The 19,942-nt window shown below is 34.6% G+C and overlaps 1 protein-coding gene and 1 pseudogene across 4 annotated transcripts in view; both read left to right on the forward strand.

Moving 5' to 3' along the window:
* The window catches only part of LOC140040736 (programmed cell death 6-interacting protein-like), a 57,024-nt gene extending 37,082 nt beyond the window's left edge, over positions 1 to 19,942 (forward strand). For 3 of the 4 annotated variants that reach the window (XM_072086893.1, XM_072086891.1, XM_072086894.1), the window contains 5 exons: positions 1,598 to 1,746; positions 1,932 to 2,066; positions 9,511 to 9,676; positions 13,353 to 13,418; positions 18,241 to 19,942. In XM_072086893.1, the coding sequence (XP_071942994.1) occupies positions 1,598 to 1,746; positions 1,932 to 2,066; positions 9,511 to 9,676; positions 13,353 to 13,418; positions 18,241 to 18,635 (911 nt within the window). In that variant the 3' untranslated portion in view covers positions 18,636 to 19,942. The remainder of the gene's footprint in view (positions 1 to 1,597; positions 1,747 to 1,931; positions 2,067 to 9,510; positions 9,677 to 13,352; positions 13,419 to 18,240) is intronic. The other variant, XM_072086892.1, reaches the window with a different exon arrangement.
* On the forward strand, positions 17,818 to 17,938 carry LOC140042485 (5S ribosomal RNA; annotated as a pseudogene).

Below are 19,942 nucleotides of genomic sequence, written 5' to 3' on the forward strand. Positions count from 1 at the left end.
AACATTTTAAATTTAAATTATTTATGTTCTATCCACTCTGTCATGTGGTACTTCGAGTCGGTAACAAAAGACACAACACGCCATCGGTATGCTTCCAATTTATTTATTCTTGGATCTTCACCTTAGGAGCCTCCAAACTATAACCTTTAAAGTTTATGGCTTCCCAGCTCCTGAGGCTACCTACAATATAATCATCCCAACAACTTGCTAGATAATAATTGGTACATATGAAATAACAATAATAATATACACATAAATTACGATATATCTAACTACGACGTCCCTCGGATCGGCATAGTATATGGCCTGTCACAAATCCAGGCACTGTATATAGTTTAATGACTGCCTAACCAATTATACAAGAGTAATACAAATTAACTAAATGAAAGGCATAAATAAATACTACTAGGACGTTGCTTACTGCTTCAGCAGCCACTCCGAGCTTGCCTCTTACAAGTTCCTAGCCTGATCCTTGATCATATCAGCTACGGTTAACTTCGTACTTCTCTCTACTTGGGATACCTGGGCACAACTCTCCTTCTCATCAAGGCAACGCCCTACTACCTAGTACCCTTTACTGTGTCCCCTAACTTTGCATATTCATTTGAATAATTTTAATTAATGTGATGCCCTCTAGCGGTCTAGAACCTCTTAAATTACTGTATACGGTAAATAGAAAAAAATAAAAAAAAAAGATAAAACCATTATCAACTGTGACACACACTACCATTTTCATATAAAGATATTGTGGAACCACATCAGGTCAAGTTCAATATTGAATATCGAAACGTGGCAGGCTATAGACCCTAGACCTTTGACAAGATCGCCTAAAATTTATAAATTAAACTTACGATACTTATTATTGTATATTCAGGAATAGCCGCTCCATAATCCCTTTGCTTTACTACTTTATCTTTTTAAATTATGAAATTTATACTAACAAATATCATGTTTATTAATATTATAATCATAACAATTATTAAAAATATGTATAAAATAATATGGATTAACCAAAACTACATGGATAAACCAATTTACCGCATCACAATATAATTGATATACAAGATCATTGCATCCAAATACCATCTTCATCTTCCTATCTATAATAATGCGGAACATCAATTCAATATAGACTTTGACACACATCTACACTAATGTAATATTTCAATCTTCTATCGATTAAAGCCGTATAGTAAATTGTATAGTATAGTCGTTATCTCGGGACCATTCTATAGTCAGCACCAGGTAGACTTACTTCATCAAGGCTTCTATGAATGGATGACAAGTTAGGAGCAGGAACGCTAGTAGACCAAACCCAGTAACGTTTTGATTACGATCATGTGGGAAATTACACATAAATGATTAATTGAATACAATGTGATAACCTAATGCAAGATTTTATTTTTGGAAATCACAAACATCTTATTGCTTCTCAATTACTACAGTCTTAATAAGTTCCATTTTGTCATCATTCAAGTAACTTCAACAATCATTTTATAGCTTAATTGTGATGGATTCAGAAGTAGAAGGTAACCCTAAACGTGTTTAAAGATTATTTTTTGCTTTTAGTGATCTATTACATTGTATTATGTTGCAGGTAGTGCTTTCCTATCTTCATTGGCTAAGGATGGTGCTATTAATGAAGATGTCATTTCCAATCAACAGTTGGATCAAGTTTATGGACCTCTTGTGGAACAAGTTCAAGATAGTTGTAGACGCCAGGAAATTCTTCTTTCTAACATACAAGTGAGTGCTTCTAGATTACTGTATTTCTGCCCTTTACTTATATGACCATGTTTATGATGGCATCAATTTGCAGAAAAAAATTGTTTTCTTTACCGAATATGGTTGACTTGACTTGACCAATGACTATTGAACAATTAATTAGAATTGAATAGATTTGAAATAAAGAATTTTTATTCTTATCTCAGGATGCAAACACACAATTTAGTTCTGCTAAGCAGACTGATACATCTGCTCAGCAAAGAGAAGAAGTTTTGCGTCAATTAGCAACTGGACACAACACTTTTATGGAATTGATATCAAACCTTGAAGAAGGCACCAAGGTAAAAGCAAGTTATTATCTGTATTGTAAATAGTCATAATATTTTGAAGTTGCTTCTTATATGCGGATAACTCCTTGTTATTGTATTGGATCAATATTTTTTTTTCTGTATTCTTCTTTCTTTCTTTTTTGTGAGTCACGTTTCTCTAAAATGTGTAAACATAACATTTCATAACTTTGACAACATGTGGACATTTACCTGAAGTTGTGCACCTCCTATTTTTGAAAGACGTCCGAGTTGCGCAACATGACTTACATGCAATTTTATGAATTTCAATGATTAATCATAGATTATAAACCAAGAGTCATTTTGTATTGACACTTAACAATTTAAGTCATATCAAGGGCAAACTTTTTATGGATTAAAAATGGCATGTATTTTTTTTTTTTTACCATATTTAATGAGGGTGATCCATCCAGCAATTGCTGATCATTAGGGACCCTCAGAGACTTCACAAGACAAACATACACAAGATGCTCTACATAAACAAAGTCTTATTACAAGTCTTTGGGAGTGGAGTTGTAATTTTGTTCTTAGATAAAATTGTGACATTTGACTTCAACCCAGGACCCTTGGAGTGGTAGCCAAGCATCATAACCACCAAGCCACAACTCCATTTCTTTCACAAGAAGTTGCGCGCACACACATTTAAAATTTAAAATGTGCAAAATTAATTTCTAATCAACTTTTTACACATTTTACGACCTTTTACGCATATCAAATATTCCCATGCACGCAAAATTATTATATACGCGTAAGGTGCGCACAGAGTATGAAAAACGTTTTTTTCTCTTGAATTATATTTTTCAAGTCTTTTCTAGTAATTTTGAAAACAATTTAGACCTTTTCCACTTTAAATAACGCCATACGAACATGTTGAATTAGACAATTCGCGCACATTTGATGAAAAAGCTAAAACTATCGTCAAAATTATGTCTTTTTTAACTAAAGTAAACAGTGAACTAATTACATATTCTAGAAGTTATCGGATCATGCATCAATAAGGCTAACCGGACATTGTGATGTCATCGTATGGCCATTTGAAAAATATAGGATTTTTGTATCTTTCGTCTTAGCTCATCACATTTAATAGAGCGCATCTCCACTTATCCGTTTTCCCTTTTCACCCCGATTTTGATATTGTCTAGGTCAATCAACTATCTTTCGCATGAGTTTAAAATATTTTCTGAAAGCTATTGGATTGTAGATACGAATTCATGTTGCCAATCAGATGTTGTGACGTCATCATATGGCCAGTTGAATAAAAAAAGACGTATTTTCATTTTTTGTGTCATAGTTCATCACATTTAAAAGAGCGAGCATCTATATTTTACGTATTCAAATTTCTTCTACACGTTAATATGTTGTTCTGGAATTGCTATCTTAGTGTTTTATTTTGCTACCGTCGCCATGTTAAAAATAGGAATAAATAGCAGGTCCCGGAATTTCACATATTCTACACTGTATGTAATATGTATACAGATTATACTGTTTATACTTTATATACTATATTACACAAAATTGATAGAATTCAGCAACATATCATATTCTTCAGATCAGGTCATAATGCTATAATCTTATTCTGTGTTTGTCGTGCGGATAACTACCTCGTCAAATCTAGTTCTTCTTTCTTTCCACCCTAATTTTGTTTGTCGCGTTTCTCTAAAACGTGTAAACATTTCGTAACTTTGTCAACATATCAACATTTACATGAAGTTATGCACCTTTTATTTTTGAAAAACGTCAGTCAGAGTGGCGCAACGTGACTTGCGGTCGATTTTATGATTTTAAATTATTGATCATAGAATAAAAACCAAAAGTCAGTTTGAATTGACACTTTAATAATTTAATTCATATCAAGAGTCAACTTTCTGTGGATTAAAAATAGCATGTTTCCCACAAAGTTACACATGTACACACATTAAAAATTTTAAAATTAATTTCTAATCAATTTGATATATGTTACATAAAATTTTGAGCATTTCAACATTTTCAATTTTTGTGGGCGTTGCGAGCACGCACACGTGTGCGCACAACTCGTACATAGCATAGAAAGGCCATTTTTGCAATTGATTTTTGTTCTTCATACCTTCTTTGATAGATTTCATTTATTTTTATGAATTTTAATTGCAGAATAATGACGCGCATGCATGTTAAACTTTAAAAACGGTGCGCTTAAAAATTGCAAATTCAATGCAAATTTATTAAAAAATAATAATTGTGTTTTTGGTTAAACTGCATGTTTTTATGTATCTATGCTTAAATGTGGACTCCAGGAATAAAATGTCTCTTATGAGAGGTGAAAAATGAAAAAAAGCACAAGACTGTCAAACTTTGCACAGCTATATGTAGCACTATATAGTGCAGGATTGGTTATAGATAAAAAATAACATATAATATAGCTGTAACTGAATACAAATGAGCCAGACAAAACACAACGATATTATTAAATTTTGTGATAGTTGATAACAAAATTTGAAATACAAGCAAAGCTTATTTTAGCCTAACCAAGGCAGAAATGCCAAGAAGCTCAAGAATATTAATCACCAGAGCAGCCTATTTCTAAATCAATAACAGCCATCCTGATAACAACATTGAACACTCTCAGTCTCAGTCATATCTTGCCGAATTTTTGGAGAGATATACATATTAATTCAAACTAAAAATAATGGCTTTGAAATGAATTAATGGAACAACTCTACAAAACATGAAGTTGTTGGAAAAAAAAATTAGCCTAGAACCGTTTTAATTGCCTGGCAAAGTTTCGTAATGAGACCTCTACTTTTTTTGGCATTCTTTGACATAATTAACACTACATATAGTAGGTGTGTTTTTAGTCGCGTGGAAGCGACTCTATAGTTCACTATGTCGGTCGGTCGGTCTGTCAGTCTGTCGATCTGTCTGTCGGTCCGGTATCACTATGCGTTTTATCGCTTTCTGACCTTATCTTGATATCAGTTTAATCTAGCTCAGTCAATTTTTCACAGTATATTTATTATGGCCAGGAATCGATGTGGTTATGTTTTCACGGTGCGCAATAAAAAATTACGCGGTCTACGCACGATTTAACGAAATCACGTTTGTAATCATATCTTCACAACCATGAATCACAATTAAATAAAATTTGGTACTCATAAATTTCAGGACATAAATCATCATATGGCAATACAATTACGTGCGTAGCGTATGTAACGCATGCGTACGCACGCTTAAAATTTTCAAAATTTATTTTCGATGAAATAAGAGTACGTTTCAGGCAATTTTAAGCGTTTACAAAATTGCCATGAGTGCGCAGATTTTTGTGCGCGCACTGCACGTTAAATGTTATTGCGCACTCTTTTTGCCCGATTTCTGTTTTCCTGACTTACTTTTCAACTCGAAATTACGTTATACGAGCACGTCAAAAGTGACAGGCTACGCACGTGTAAATTAAAAAAATCTAACTGTTTTTAAACATTTCAACATTTTTAAACATATTCAGTAATTTCGGTCAGTTGGTAGTTTGGTCGGTCGGTCGGTAAACACTAAGCACGCGACTGCAGCCATCTATATGGCCTTGTTAAATATAACATTTAATATATTGTAAAAAAACAAATATATACATATAATTGTTTTACAATGTAATGAATCAAGTGTAAGCCTACCTTTTATTCAATCTGATTCAAATAAATTAAATTAAATTATTTTTTTATTGTATGTCTTTAGGAGCATACCAATAGTAAATGAATCACTGTCCTGTCAGATAGGTGGTAATCTTCCTGATTCCCGTAGCTATTTTGTGAACGAGTTCACCAAAGTACCCCCTACTCGTCTTGAATGATGTTCTGGGTTCTACAAAGTGTACACATATTATAGTAGAGCAGTTAATGACATGAGCTGTGCATTTTATTACCAAAGCATGAAACTTGGCACAAAGTTTCTTTGATGTATATAGATTCAAAATATCGGAGGGTGCCAAGTGTCCAACATCCGGTATGGCGGCCATCTTGATTTCAAAATGGCCACCATAAAAACTAAAAATGTTCATATCTTGGCAACTATACACATTAGAGAATTAATTTTGGTCTCAAATTGTTCACAAACTATATATTTCTATTTGCTCTAATGAAAAGTTTCGTCCAAAAATGACCGGAAATGACGTTTCTTACAGTTTGACCTTTGACCTCGTATTTGTATATCTCTGTAACTACTGGTCATTTTCAATCAATTTTGGTGTCATTTTGTTCAGAATAAATACATTTATATTTGTAGTAATGAAACATTTTCACATAAAATGACCGGAAATACAATGTATGACCTTTGACATTAATTTATTGATTCTTAATTATGTGAATATTCTGTAGGTGGTTTTTGTTGGTCTAAAGTGCACCTAATTTTGAACTTTAACCTGATAGGCGTAATTATATTAAATGATTAATGGACTTAAATTGTATAGTACATAGAATTGGTAAACATTGTGCTTGGTGGTACCATTAGTTCAATGATGTTGGCTTCTGATTCGCTAAAAGTGTTAATAGTTTGACAGAGGAAATAACATATGTTATTGAATACCGTAAAACCTCGAAAAGGTGATAGTATGAGCTTCTTTTCGAGACAGACTGTATTTGATTGTCAAATGAATAGTATGATGATCGTGTTTATATCAATATATTATTAATGACCTTACAAAGAACCCTGTCTATTTTAACAATTAAGCCTCAGTTATTCTACAATTTATTGTTTTCCAAGTGGTAGGCCTATTTTGATTGCATCTTATTTTTGTATGCTTCCTCGTTTAATATGGTCCTAACCCTCCTTCTTTGTCTGTAGATGGTCTTATACCCCATTCTTTGTCTGTGGATGGTCTTATACCCGCTTCTGTGTCTGTTGATGGTATTATTACACCCCTTTCTTTATGTGTGGATGGTCTTACACCCATTTCTTTGTCTGTAGATGGTCTTACACCTCTTCTTTGTCTGTGGATGGTCCTACACTCCCTTCTTTGTCTGTGGATGGTCCTACACCCCCTTCTTTTTCTGTGGATGGTCCTACACCCCCTTCTTTGTCTATGGATAGTCTTATGCACCCTTCTTTGTCTGTGGATGGTCTTACACCCCTTTCTTTGTCTGTGGACGGTCTTATACCCCTTTCTTTGTCTGTGGATGGTCTTATACCCCCTTCTGTGTCTGTTGATGGTATTACACCCCTTTCTTTGTCTGTTGATGGTATTAAACCCCTTTCTTTGTGTGTGGATGGTCTTACACCCCTGTCTTTGTCTGTAGATGGTCTTATAATCCCTTCTTTGTCTGTGTATGGTTTTACACCCCTTCTTTGTCTGTGGGTGGTCTTACATCCCATTCTTTGTCTGTGGATGGTCCGATGGTCCTACACCTCCTTTTTTGTCTGTGGATGGTCTTATACCCCTTCTTTGTCTGTAAGTGGTCCTATACCCCTTTCTTTGTCAGTGGTGGATGGTCTTACACCCCCTTCTTTGTCTGTGGACGGTTCTACACCCCCTTCTTTGTCTGTGGATGGTCTTACACCCCTTTCTTTATCTGTGGACGGTCTTATACCCCCTTCTGTGCCTGTGGGTGATCTTACACCCCTTTCTTTGTCCGTTGATGGTATTACACCCCTTTTTGTATGTGGATGGTCTTATACACCCCTTTCATTGTGTAGGGATGGTCTTGCACTCCTTTAATTTGTCTGTGGATGGTCTTACACCCCGTTCTTTGTCTGTGGATGGTCTTATACCCCCTTCTTTGTCTGTGGATGGTCTTATATCCCCTTCTTTGTCTGTGGATGGTCTTCTCCCCTTCTTTGTCTGTGGATGGTCCTACACCCCTTATTTGTCTGTGGATGGTCTTATACCCTCTTCTTTGTCTGTGTAAGTGGTCCTATACCCCTTTCTTTGTGTGTGGATGGTCTTGCACCCCCTTCTTTGTCTGTGGATGGTCTTACACCCCCTTCTTTGTCTGTGGATGGTCTTACACCCCCTTTTTTGTCTGTGGATGGTCTTATACCCTCTTCTTTGTATGTGGATGGTCTTACAACCCCTTCTTTGTCTGTGGATGGTCTTACACCCCCTTTTTTGTCTGGACCCACTACTTTGATTGATTAAATTAGACATTGTTTCTTGTATGATTAGGAAACCAAGACTAAAGTGAAAGTCCACAGGTGGATGCCTAAACAGGTCTTGTACAGAACAGTATATTGTAGGTCCATGTCACTAATTTGAGGATTACTTGAATAATTATATTGAGATGTCTTTTACGAATTGATTTTGTTTCGGATTTTGCTAAAAAATCAATGACTAGAGAACATCGAGGAAAAGGATTCAGATGAAAGGTTTACAGCAAAGGCCCATTACCATAAAAATGGAGTATATTTTTTTAGATGCAACGAAAAAACGATTGACACATGTCACAGTTTAGCAAACATGTCGGCATAGATGAGCTCAGTGATCTGTCATACCTTATGCCTATCCTATCACATCAAAAGTTAAAAATTCAGAATAATAATTCCGTGTCATTTATTTCGGTAAAAAAATTAGGTGCATTTATACCAATTAAACCACATACAGTATGTTCACATAATTATATATGTCAAAGGTTATAAATTGTATTTCCAGTAATTTTATGTGAAAATGTTTCATTACTACAAATATAAATGTCTCTATTCTGAACAAAATGACACCAAAATCGATTGAAAATGATCAGTAGTTACTGACATATACAGATAAGAGGTCAAAGGTCAAACTGGAAGAAACGTCATTTCCGGTCATTTTTGGACGAAACTTTTCATTAGAGCAAATAGAAATATGTGGTTTGTGTACAATTTAACACCAGAATCAAGTCTCTACTGTTTATAGTTGCCAAGATATGAACACTTTTTGTTTTTATGGTGGCCATTTTGAAATCAAGATGGCCGCCATACCGGACGTTGGACACTTGGCACCCCCCGATATTTTGAATCTATATACAACAAAGAAACTTTGTGGAAAGTTTCATGCTTTGGTAATAAAGTGCACAACTTGGCTATTTTTATGGCGTTAACTGCTCTACTATTATAACTGTGTACACTGGAACTGCGGTTTTTATAGTCCTTATCCGCGAGAAGACTTGTTCCACCACCTGAACTAGAAGCAAGTCGAGCTCGAGCCCTTGCCAATATTGTTGGCTCTTTAGGTGCGGTAAACAGCGCCCCTGCCGTAACCGCTCGGCCATTTGACTCTATATAAAGCAAATAATGAATGTTTTATATATCAGTTATATATCGTGGAAATACAACTTTCATCATTCACTCACTAATAAACATTCATTATTTGTAACACGCCTGAGTAGATTTTTGTCATTTGATTGAAGGATTGTGGGTCACATGATATTCAATACCCAATAACAGTTGTAAATTGTACATATTTCGATTGTTAATGATGGATTAAAAAAGTATTTGTATTTTTTTTTAGTTTTATAATGATTTAACTCAAATACTTGTCAAATACCAAAGCAAGTGTAGTGATCTTTGTTTTGCAAGAAAAACTGAAAAGGAAGAACTATTACGTGATTTAACACAGAGTATTGCAAATCAACCATCACAGAATACACCCTCAGCTCCAGCTCATCATGCTACAGGTAACGTTTATTCTGTAATGCTTTTTGTTGCAGCTGCCAACCGCAATAACGTTTTATACTATTAGTATTACAGTATGTCTTTAAAAAAACAAGTACCATGTAGCTAGGATAGGATTATTAAAGTTTATTATTGCATCTATCATAAACTTTGTAAAAGTGGATTGAGTAGGTTATTATAGAGAAATATTACATAGCCTATGTAAATACGTGAACGTGATTGGTTGAAACAGCATCACATTACTACCGCTGCGAGGATCGTAAATCGTATATATCCTCGAGTACGATGATATTGACTGAGTAATTTTCGTGTGGCAACACTCGCGTTTGGCGATAAATAAACAAAAGTCATCTACTGGGACTTGAACCACAGGAACACCGATACACCGTTACCAGTAATGGAACAGAAAAACTTGACCAGAATATACATACATCTTTAGTGAGAAGTTAAATACATAAATGAGAATGAACCTAGATGCTCAAAAAGGCTAATTAGGAAACCCAAAGGTTTAATAACAGAAATTTAAGGAAATACACGAAAAGAAATCTGTTGATTTGATTTTGAACTTTATTCGAAGCTTAACAGAATCACAATATGAACTCATATCACACTATTCAGCTAATTTGTTGAGCTCCGAGTACATATCACTTATGACAATAAATTATTATAATTAGATTAGTACTTTTAAAACAGTATACTGTACGGTACATCTGAGCTAGTGATTTACATAGTTTTAATTTGATGTTAAAAGTTGTTTTGAAGTTATAAAATATAAAAACATATTCACCTAATAATTCTGATAACAGCATGAGAGCACAACTAAATGTTGCCGGAGAGAGTTGTAATGTATCCATCTCCCAGGACAATATAATAATACACTCTTGATATAACTAACTTAGATCTGATAATAACGATTTAAAAGCTGAAACTAGAACCGAATAATCCAAGCTCATGTGTCATACATATGAAACACCATATGTGCCAAAATCTTTTTTACTATATTCGATCCAAAGTTTTTCAGAACTAGAGATAAATGCCATGTGTTGCATCTGGTCAGATGAAAGGAGCTACCGCTGCACAATAATTATAAGATGAAGGTGTTAGCAAAATGACCAGGTACAATTACTTTGGCTAACATGCAGTGTTTGTTGAAGGCATGGCCTGGTGAAGGGATTTCAATGAGCTGTTTTGATGTTGCACATAATTTTGTGTTATGTTCCTCCTGTGCTTGGAGGATGACTGTTGTTGACGAAGGATTCTGGTGGTCAGAGGATGCATGGGTATGCATCCTCTCACCTACTGATTTTGATGTTGGAAGTGAATGTTAGGATAGTGTCTGTACTATTTTGGTCATGTATGTGGCATCGTTGTTTATTCTAATAGTGCATCTATCTGTCTGACGGCTTAGTTTTATCAACTATGAACTTGTCTTGATAAAACATAAGTAATAAAATTCGTCCTAAATATTGAAAACCTAACCCTCTAAATAATTGTCTCTCTCAAACTAAAAAAAAAATATTTTAAAAGATTCTCAAGTAGAGAATTGCAACCCCCTGGGCAATACCCTCAATACAAGCTCACTGAGCCATCCAGCTCGTCGATAGAATCAGGTTTTACATTGTATATGAATGAATAAAACTAATATACGTAAGCATTTTAACCGACCAATCAGCATGATAATTTTGGACTTTGTTTGGTTGATATTTCCGAACATTCCAATGCTTCCGAAGACGTTGCTTCTGAAGACATGCCGAAGATGACGTTCTTTGTGACGTCACAGGTACTTTAAATTCACTTTTTGGCTCAGATATATACTGTTTTGTATGATTTTTAGGTAAAATGCCAAAATAAATAAAATTGTATAGAAACATTACAGTATTTTTACTTTTGTTCCATTGTTAGTATGGTTCGTATTGGTTAACATTGCACTATGTTTTAACATCTACAAACCAAACTTCAAAAGAAACCTGACAAATTAATGGGAGATTCCACTGTAGTACACATCAGTTTATCTTTGTTGTGAAGATTGTAAAAAATGTTATTACATTATGGTAGACAAATGAGCCAAATTGCATATCACATATCACATGAAGAACCAAATTAAAACAGCACTAATTAGTTGAATAAGACTAAGGCATCAGCCTGTTTAAAATATCTATTTAGTTTTTAAATTAAATTGTGTATTTTGTAATAATGGAGGTTTCTATTATGGCATTAAGAATGGGTACATGGAATAAAATCATAAGAATGTGATGTTGAAATGAGACCTTTTCCATTTTGAATTCACAAGTTTCTAAAGCATTATCATATGAGGAGTATTTGACATGCCCTTTTCCAGTGGCGGATCTAGCGGGGGGCGTGTGGGGCGTACGCCCCCCCCCCCCTATTTTTTAAAGATTTTTTTTTTTTTTTAAATTAAATAGATTTTTAAAACACGTATCATTTTCATAGTGAAAATAGTACGTCGGAGCACATCGTCAGCTTGATCGCATTTCACCAAGCATGTACGTCGACATCCTTTGTGTACTATCAATCTCTAGCGTTACCAACGATCATTCACAGTTAAGTGTAAAACTAAAAGGAGCAAGTTGATAAAAGCCACGTGGTGAGCTTGGTCGCGTTTTACTAAGCAGGTCGGCATCCTTTGTGATCGTCACTCCCGTATTGTAGAGTAGCGGTACGTACCTCCGACGATCAATAGAGTTTATGAAGTCACATGGTCAGTGCTACACTATGCGCCCATTTATTGAATACAATAAAAACAAAGGCTAGGACTGTAGTGCCTATGAAAATTATCCCGTTAGGCCTATATTTTATTAAAACATATTACTATTAAAATATTAACAATGCTGCATGCAGAATTTCATGACCCTTGTAGTGTTTTATTTGCTTTTCCGTCGATGATTCTCATAAACAAATCGCGATGACAAAAGGGGTGTTTTGTTTTTTTCAAATCACTAAATATAATGTAATGATGATCGAGCCGGACCGCTAATTTTTAAACGATCGTTTAAACCAGGTCGTTGAATATGCCGTGATTTTAATTGTCAAAAACATGATCGTCAGTCGATGGCTCGGAGTTTCGATAAATCTCGCGTCGCATTTGTTGCGTGGTGGTGGAAAACACTCTCAGCAAGTTTGCTTCATTAATATGCATGAGACTCTGTGACGACCCGCTTTAACGTGACGTCATTTTACTTTAGCTGCATGGATGATGGATGCGAAGAAGTAGTCACCGCGATCGACCCGGCGCGCGTGTAAGAAAATAATACCGGCCTAGGCTAGGACAAGTTTATGCTTATATAAAAGCTGAAAAACATCGTCGCGTTGTAAAAATTTAGATGTAAAGTACAGGCAAGTTGTTATCTTGCTTTGGTACCCTATGGAAGTATCAGCTGCATGTTCCACATGTCGTAATTTGCGAGCTTTAGAGTGTTTGGTAAATGACATTATGAATTGTTTGTAAATCGTTTTAAACGACTTACAATGCGCTAGAACGCCAAAATTTCCCCTGGACCCCGACCGGGGGCCCTTGGTGGCCCCCTGGCCCTCAGCCAATGTTTGCTCGCTTCGCTCGCAAAGCTACGCCCCCCCTATTTCTAAATCCTGGATCCGCCCCTGTTTTCTATCACTTCAATGGTGTAATAGTAGAAAACATCCATTTCTATATTGTTTCAGAAATTCTAACATCATATTATGGCAATCCGTATCATTTAACTGTTGATGGAGCAAATCATGCACTGGGTAATGAAAGAATGCCGAATGATTAATGTATTGCATTTTATGTACCTTTACTACTGGTTGACTGATCACTTTTTTTGAGAATTTTTTCCACATTTCTCAAATGTTGCATGAAACTATTAACATAAAATTATTATTATTATTATTACTATTGAATTATTATTTAATGGTTATCTGCACTTAGCGGATAACCCCTTGTTAATGTCGGGATCTTTTTTTTCCCACAATTTTTATTGCCGCTCTAGCTCTAATTCTTTATGGTGTTGTAGGAGATTACTAATGCACTCTGATTCGATCATGTATACAAATGTACAAAACAAAATTGGTAAGGGGCCGTCCAAAAACTAATTTTCCGCGAGTTCCGATGTAACCCAACGCATTAACGGGCCAAGCCCTATTCGTAAATAGAAAAAAATATACATGTCATTTGTTGTATGAGCGTGCGCGATATAATTAGTACAGGCTTTATTCTAGGCGTTGGAGTTTGTAAACAACCCAACAAAGTGACAGTGGGCAGACTTGTAAATATATGATTGATTGATTGATTGATTGATTTTATTCGATATTCATACACAAAAGTTAAAATATACAATGTACAAAAAGAATACCAGGATAACCCATTAAGTCGACAAATAAAAGTAAACTTATTTCCAATGGGGTCCAATCCGTATTAACTGAAAAAGTGAGTGGTTGGGCCTAGTACAATATATCATTAAGTTGGACGCAGTAAAAATGGAAAATACATATAAGACAACATCAAAAAACAGTATTAAAAAATAACTTAATTAAACTGATATTCCAAGCTGTTCATTATTAAAATATTCTTTAAGTTTTATTTTGAAGGTTGCATTATTTTGTATTGATTTGAGTGAATTGGGGAGCCTGTTCCAGTCATGGATACCTAAGAAATAAAAAGTTGAATCATTAACGCCAGTAGCCTTAGGAGTGACAAAATTAAATGTTGTACCCCTGGTGAAATGGTTATGATGATCAGAAATTAACAAAAAGTTATCCTTAAGGAAAGAAGGCGTATTAAAGTTATAGCGAATTTTGTGAACATAATTTAATCTTAAAAACTTATTTCTGAGGCTGACATTAAGAAACCCAAAATCGGAAAGCTCTTTGGCACCTATGTCAGACCTCGGACCAACATTTAAAATGAAACGTGCCATCTTGTTTTGGGCAGTTTGTAATTTATGTTTAAGATTCTTATTGACACCGCCGTACCATCCCGAGGCAGAATAGTCAAATGTACATTGTATTAAAGCATTGCTTAATAGTTTACTACATTTTTTATTCAAGCATGAACTTTGCCTATGTAAAAACTTCAACCTTGACTTAACTTTACTGATAACACTAGTTGCAATAGTATCACATGATACATATTGGTCTAAATCAATACCCAAATATTTAACTTGCTTAGTACTTTTGATTCTACGGCCCATTAATTCCATAGAAAACTCTTTAACTTTGTTAAGCTTCGCTCTGCTACCAAAGATAATACTTTCGGTTTTGCCAACATGTAAAGATAATTTGTTTTCAGTTAACCAGTCCTGGCACTTGGCTAGGATAGTACTTAATTTATGAGCGATTTTGGTGACTACAGAATCGTAGAATCATCAGCATATAGCAATAATTGAACATCAGAATCAATACAAGAAGCAATATCATTTAAATAACATAGAAAAAGAATAGGGCCCAAGATGCTACCTTGCGGTACACCATGAGTAACTATAAGAGGTTCAGAGCAGGTACCATTCACACTGACAACTTGTGTACGGTTAGCGAGATAAGATTGAAACCAGTCCGTACACTTAAAACCCATGCATTTTAGCTTGTTAATTAAAATCACATGATCGACGGTATCGAAAGCTTTTTGTAAGTCAATTAGAACCATTCCAGTAAGAAGGCCTTTGGACTTATTGTTTTTTAAACCGTCGATGAGATTTATGAGGTTGCTTTCAGTTGAATGGGCCTGCCGAAAACCGGATTGATAGGCATAAAGTATATTATGGTTGGAAAGATACCTTTCAACTTGTATAGCTACAGATTTTTCAAGAATCTTTGATACCGTAGACAGAATACTAATCGGCCGATAATTCTCAACACTTGTTCTAGAATTTTTCTTAAATAGTGGGGTAACTTTAGCTGTTTTTAGATCACGAGGAAAACAATTAGTTTTAAACGAAAGGTTAATGATATGAGCTATCGGTTCAGCCAAGATTATCGCACCGTCACGTAAAAGTCTTGAGGGAATATTATCTAGACCGACGCTTTTGTTTACATTTAGGCTTTCGAGTTGAGGTTTAACCAATTCTATGGTAACCGGCTCTAGCTTAAACATTTTACCTTTTAATTTTACGTAGTATTTATGAAGATCGTTAGTGGACATGGTGAAAAAGCCTATGCATTTTGGGAGTTTTTTGACGAGTGTTGACGCAACATTCGTGAAAAACTCATTAAAACGAGAGGCAACGCCTTTTGGACAGAAAGTTTTTTTACCATTGTCATCGAGAACTATTTTAGTGTTTGTTTAACATTTCTTCGCGTATTTGAGCTGTTTTAGGGTTTTCCATAATTTTTTAGGGTTGTCTTTATTTTCATCAATCTTATTGAGAAAATAATTAGATTTAGTTTTTTTGATCAGCCGCTGAGCTTTGTTCCTAGAGGCGCAATAAGATTTGTATATATCTAGATTAGATTTATCTTTCTTGAATTTTTTTAAAAGTGTGTCTCTTAATTTGATTTCATTAGCAATTTCGGAGGTAAACCAGGGTGCTATGTTTTGTTTAAGTCTAACTTTTTTTATTGGCGCTATTGAGTCGATCACCTTAATGATGATATCTTTAAGAGTTAACCACGCGATATTTACATTGTCATTATTAGTGACAACAGACCAATCGATATCGTTAAGTGTTTCAAGATAGTTATTTACATTATAGTTTTTTAAAGATCGTAATTTTGCGGAGTTGTGGTCATTGTGGCTAGTTGTGAATTAATTGCAAATGAATTCTTACAAAGGGCGGATATCGCCTTGTAACTACGTATTTGTCCCTGGATGTATGACCCAGATATCGACACCCGTGAGCTGGGCCAACTTCTAAATATAGAATTGTAATGTCAATAAATGCGTACAAAGGGACACCGCCAGGGTAGTAACTAGTAACTATTGTACATGCTTTGGTCCTTGTAACTTGATACAGCCTAGATAGATACCCACGTTTGGACCTCAATTAAAATGAGTTTGTTCACTTGTTGCCATGGTATATATAGCAGTTTAATACATGGGTCTCTCATTTTATAGCAAAAAATATAGCCTAAAGTAATATAATAGTGGAACAAGAGGTAAAAATAAGGAAAATATTATTATTATTATTATTATTATTAATTTACAGTAGGCCTATCTATCAGTACGGTATCGGCTGAAAGAAAGTAGTAGATGTTGCTTCTGTTTTTGGACATGATAAATAGTGTGTCACGATGGTGTAGTACACGATGTTTGGAGAGAGAGGCAAGCAAATCAAACTTGTTACATGCATTACCGACAATACTGTTGTGCGCACACTGTTGGATGTGTCTGTACAGCATGTGCTTGATTAAAGACAAATAACGTGTCTGTTCAGATATAGGGCATTTTGGCAATAAATCAGACTGACTGAAGAAGTATCCAGTTTATTTCATTTTTATAAACAATTTCTGTGTTGATGCGGGGGGGGGGGGGGGATGGGGGGTTGGCATTGAACCCACATGTGTTCATGTAAAATTTGTATCTGCAGGATGTTTTGACGTCATTTATAATAATTTAATTTAATAATTAATAGTTTACTAATGCATACCCCATTTTCTCCTAGATTTTAATATGTTCTTTCTCAATGAATTCTCTTTCACATGTGTTACAAAAGCTAAAATGTGTATTACGTCATCATTAAAAAAAAATTAGAATAACGTGAGTTACTTAATTTCATCTATACAGTATATTTCAATCTGTTATAGCTCCTCGGAATGAAAAGTGACCCACATGACATAAAGCTGTTAAATTGTAGATATGAATTCATATAAAAATGTTGCCAATCAGATGTCATATAACCAGTTGAATTAAAAAAGTCTGATTTTTATTTCTATCGTAAAAATTCATCGTGCATTTCTTTTCCATTCATTTTTGCTAGTAAAGCATGAACATAAAATAGAATTACTGTTTTCATATGATATACTTTTAAAAACAGCCTGCAAAGTAATTTTGACTATTCATATTGCTTACAGTAGTTAGCATGACAAATTGCCAACTAACATTTAAAAATTAACTGAGCAAATAGCAGATCTGGGAGAGGGAGTAAATATTGGCTGTAGCCACCCCTTTGCCCCATTAACATAAAGAATGAACCATACATTAGAAATAAATCTAATATACGGCCATACTGCGTTGAAACACCGGTTCTCGTCAGATCACCGAAGTTAAGCAACGTTGGGCCCAGTTGCGTTCTGGATGGGAGACCGTCTAGAAATCGTGGCGGGTGCTGTATATACTGGAGAGTGATGGTGTAATGGTAATATCGGACTAGCATGTGATAGGCATGGGTTCGAGGTTATCTGTACCATACTAATTGCATCCTTAGGCAAGATGCTTTACTCTCATTGCCTAATCTGGTAGGTGCTGCACTGCTGGCTGCCGTGGGTCCGTGGAGGGCCTAATCCGAATTTCCTCACTGAAGACAAATAATAATACAAAATACAAAATACAAATCAGACGAGGATCCCAGTATTATATATATCTTCTATACATATTTAAATAAGAACTTAATTAATTTTTTTAATTTCATTAACACAGAACGTCATCCGCCAGAAAGGCCTCCTCCACCAAATTTCCAACAGGGAACAACTGCGCCACGACCAACTGCTGCACCACGACCAACTGCTGCACCACGACCAAGTGCTGCACCACAACCAAGTGCTGCACCACAACCAACTGCTCAACAAGGAATGCCTTACCCTACACAACCTGGGTACCCAGGTTACTCTACACAACCAATGTATACACCACCTTACACAGGATATACTCCTATGCCTCTAGGATACAATCCATATAGTCAACCTCAACAAGGTGCATACACCCAACAACCGTACGCTTATTCTCAACAGCCATTTGGTCATGCCCCATACCCACAGCAACCAGGGTATCCCCAACAGCAAGCTCCTTACCCATATCCTCAACAGCCTCGCTAGTTAACTTACCACTTAAACTACTCGACAATGCTACTATAGAATTAGCTTTTAGATTTTTAATATTAAATATAATGTAAACTAAATAAATATATTTAAAATGATTATTTGATTGTCTAGTAGTAGTAGTACCACTTTTAAAGCACAAGAAAATATCAAAAAATAAACATCAAATTTAAATAATAGTATGTAAACAAATAATCAGTAATTAAGTATATTGATCGATTTTGTTGGATGTAATTAAAGTTTAAAATACTTGCACATGTGTTTTGTACAATTTACAGTATATATGTGAAAACAATTTCATCAGATATCATTAGAAAACTTATGTCAAGACAGTTTTGTCAAGAAAATTGGTGTGCATATTTGTCCCTGTTAATCATATTTTTCTCTTGTTTCCTTATGCATATCAACTCTTTGATTTTGCGTTTTAATAAATCTTGTTCTTTATTCATTATGTCTATATTATTCCAACTGGGAATATGATTGCATTGATTTATGAAATCAGTTATTGCTGATTTATGTAGTTTAGATGAAGAAGGTATAATTGACACGCATGTTGGTATTTTATTTCTTCGTCAATTTAATTGGTTGGTTTGAAACATGTTGGTCTAATCGTCACCTTAACAACCTATCAACTGAAGAAGTCTAGCTGTTTGCTTAGTAAAACTGTCTTGACATGTAAGTTTTTAACTGGATTATAATTTGCATACAAGATTAGAATAAATATCCCATGAAATCTTTAAATTTAAGATACAATATCATCATTATGCTATTCAATATTTTTGTAGTAGTAAAATCTTGTAAGCCGCATTGAAATGTGCTAATTTTGAAATTTTCCAAGCAAAATAAACCTTTTTATTGTGTCCAATACATTAATATGTTATTTAAATAATTTGATTTTAATGACAGTGGTATGTTTAGTATATATATATATATATATATAGCCTATTTTGATTAACGGAAAGTTTTTATCAATTGCATAATTGTAATTTCCATGAATTGTTAATTTTTATATTCATTTACAAATTTAGAAATGCTGTAATTAATTTTTGTTTAATTTATTTTGTAAATAATTGGTTATCAATTCTTTGATTGATCCACAAATTGTGGTGGCAGAAAAATTGTTTTGTGGTCAAATCCAATCAATCTTGTTACTCTATCCCTAAAAGTTAATGCTGTTCTGGATTAAATAAAAATTGTAGACTTTTGTTTTAAAATATCATTCTGTGTATATTTAGGGCCCTTCAAATTTGCTTTTCACCTGACCTGATTTTGTGATCTTAAAAATAAAAACAAACAGAAGATGA

Source organism: Antedon mediterranea, chromosome 2, assembly GCF_964355755.1.
Source record: "Antedon mediterranea chromosome 2, ecAntMedi1.1, whole genome shotgun sequence".
Lineage (NCBI taxonomy): Eukaryota > Metazoa > Echinodermata > Crinoidea > Comatulida > Antedonidae > Antedon > Antedon mediterranea.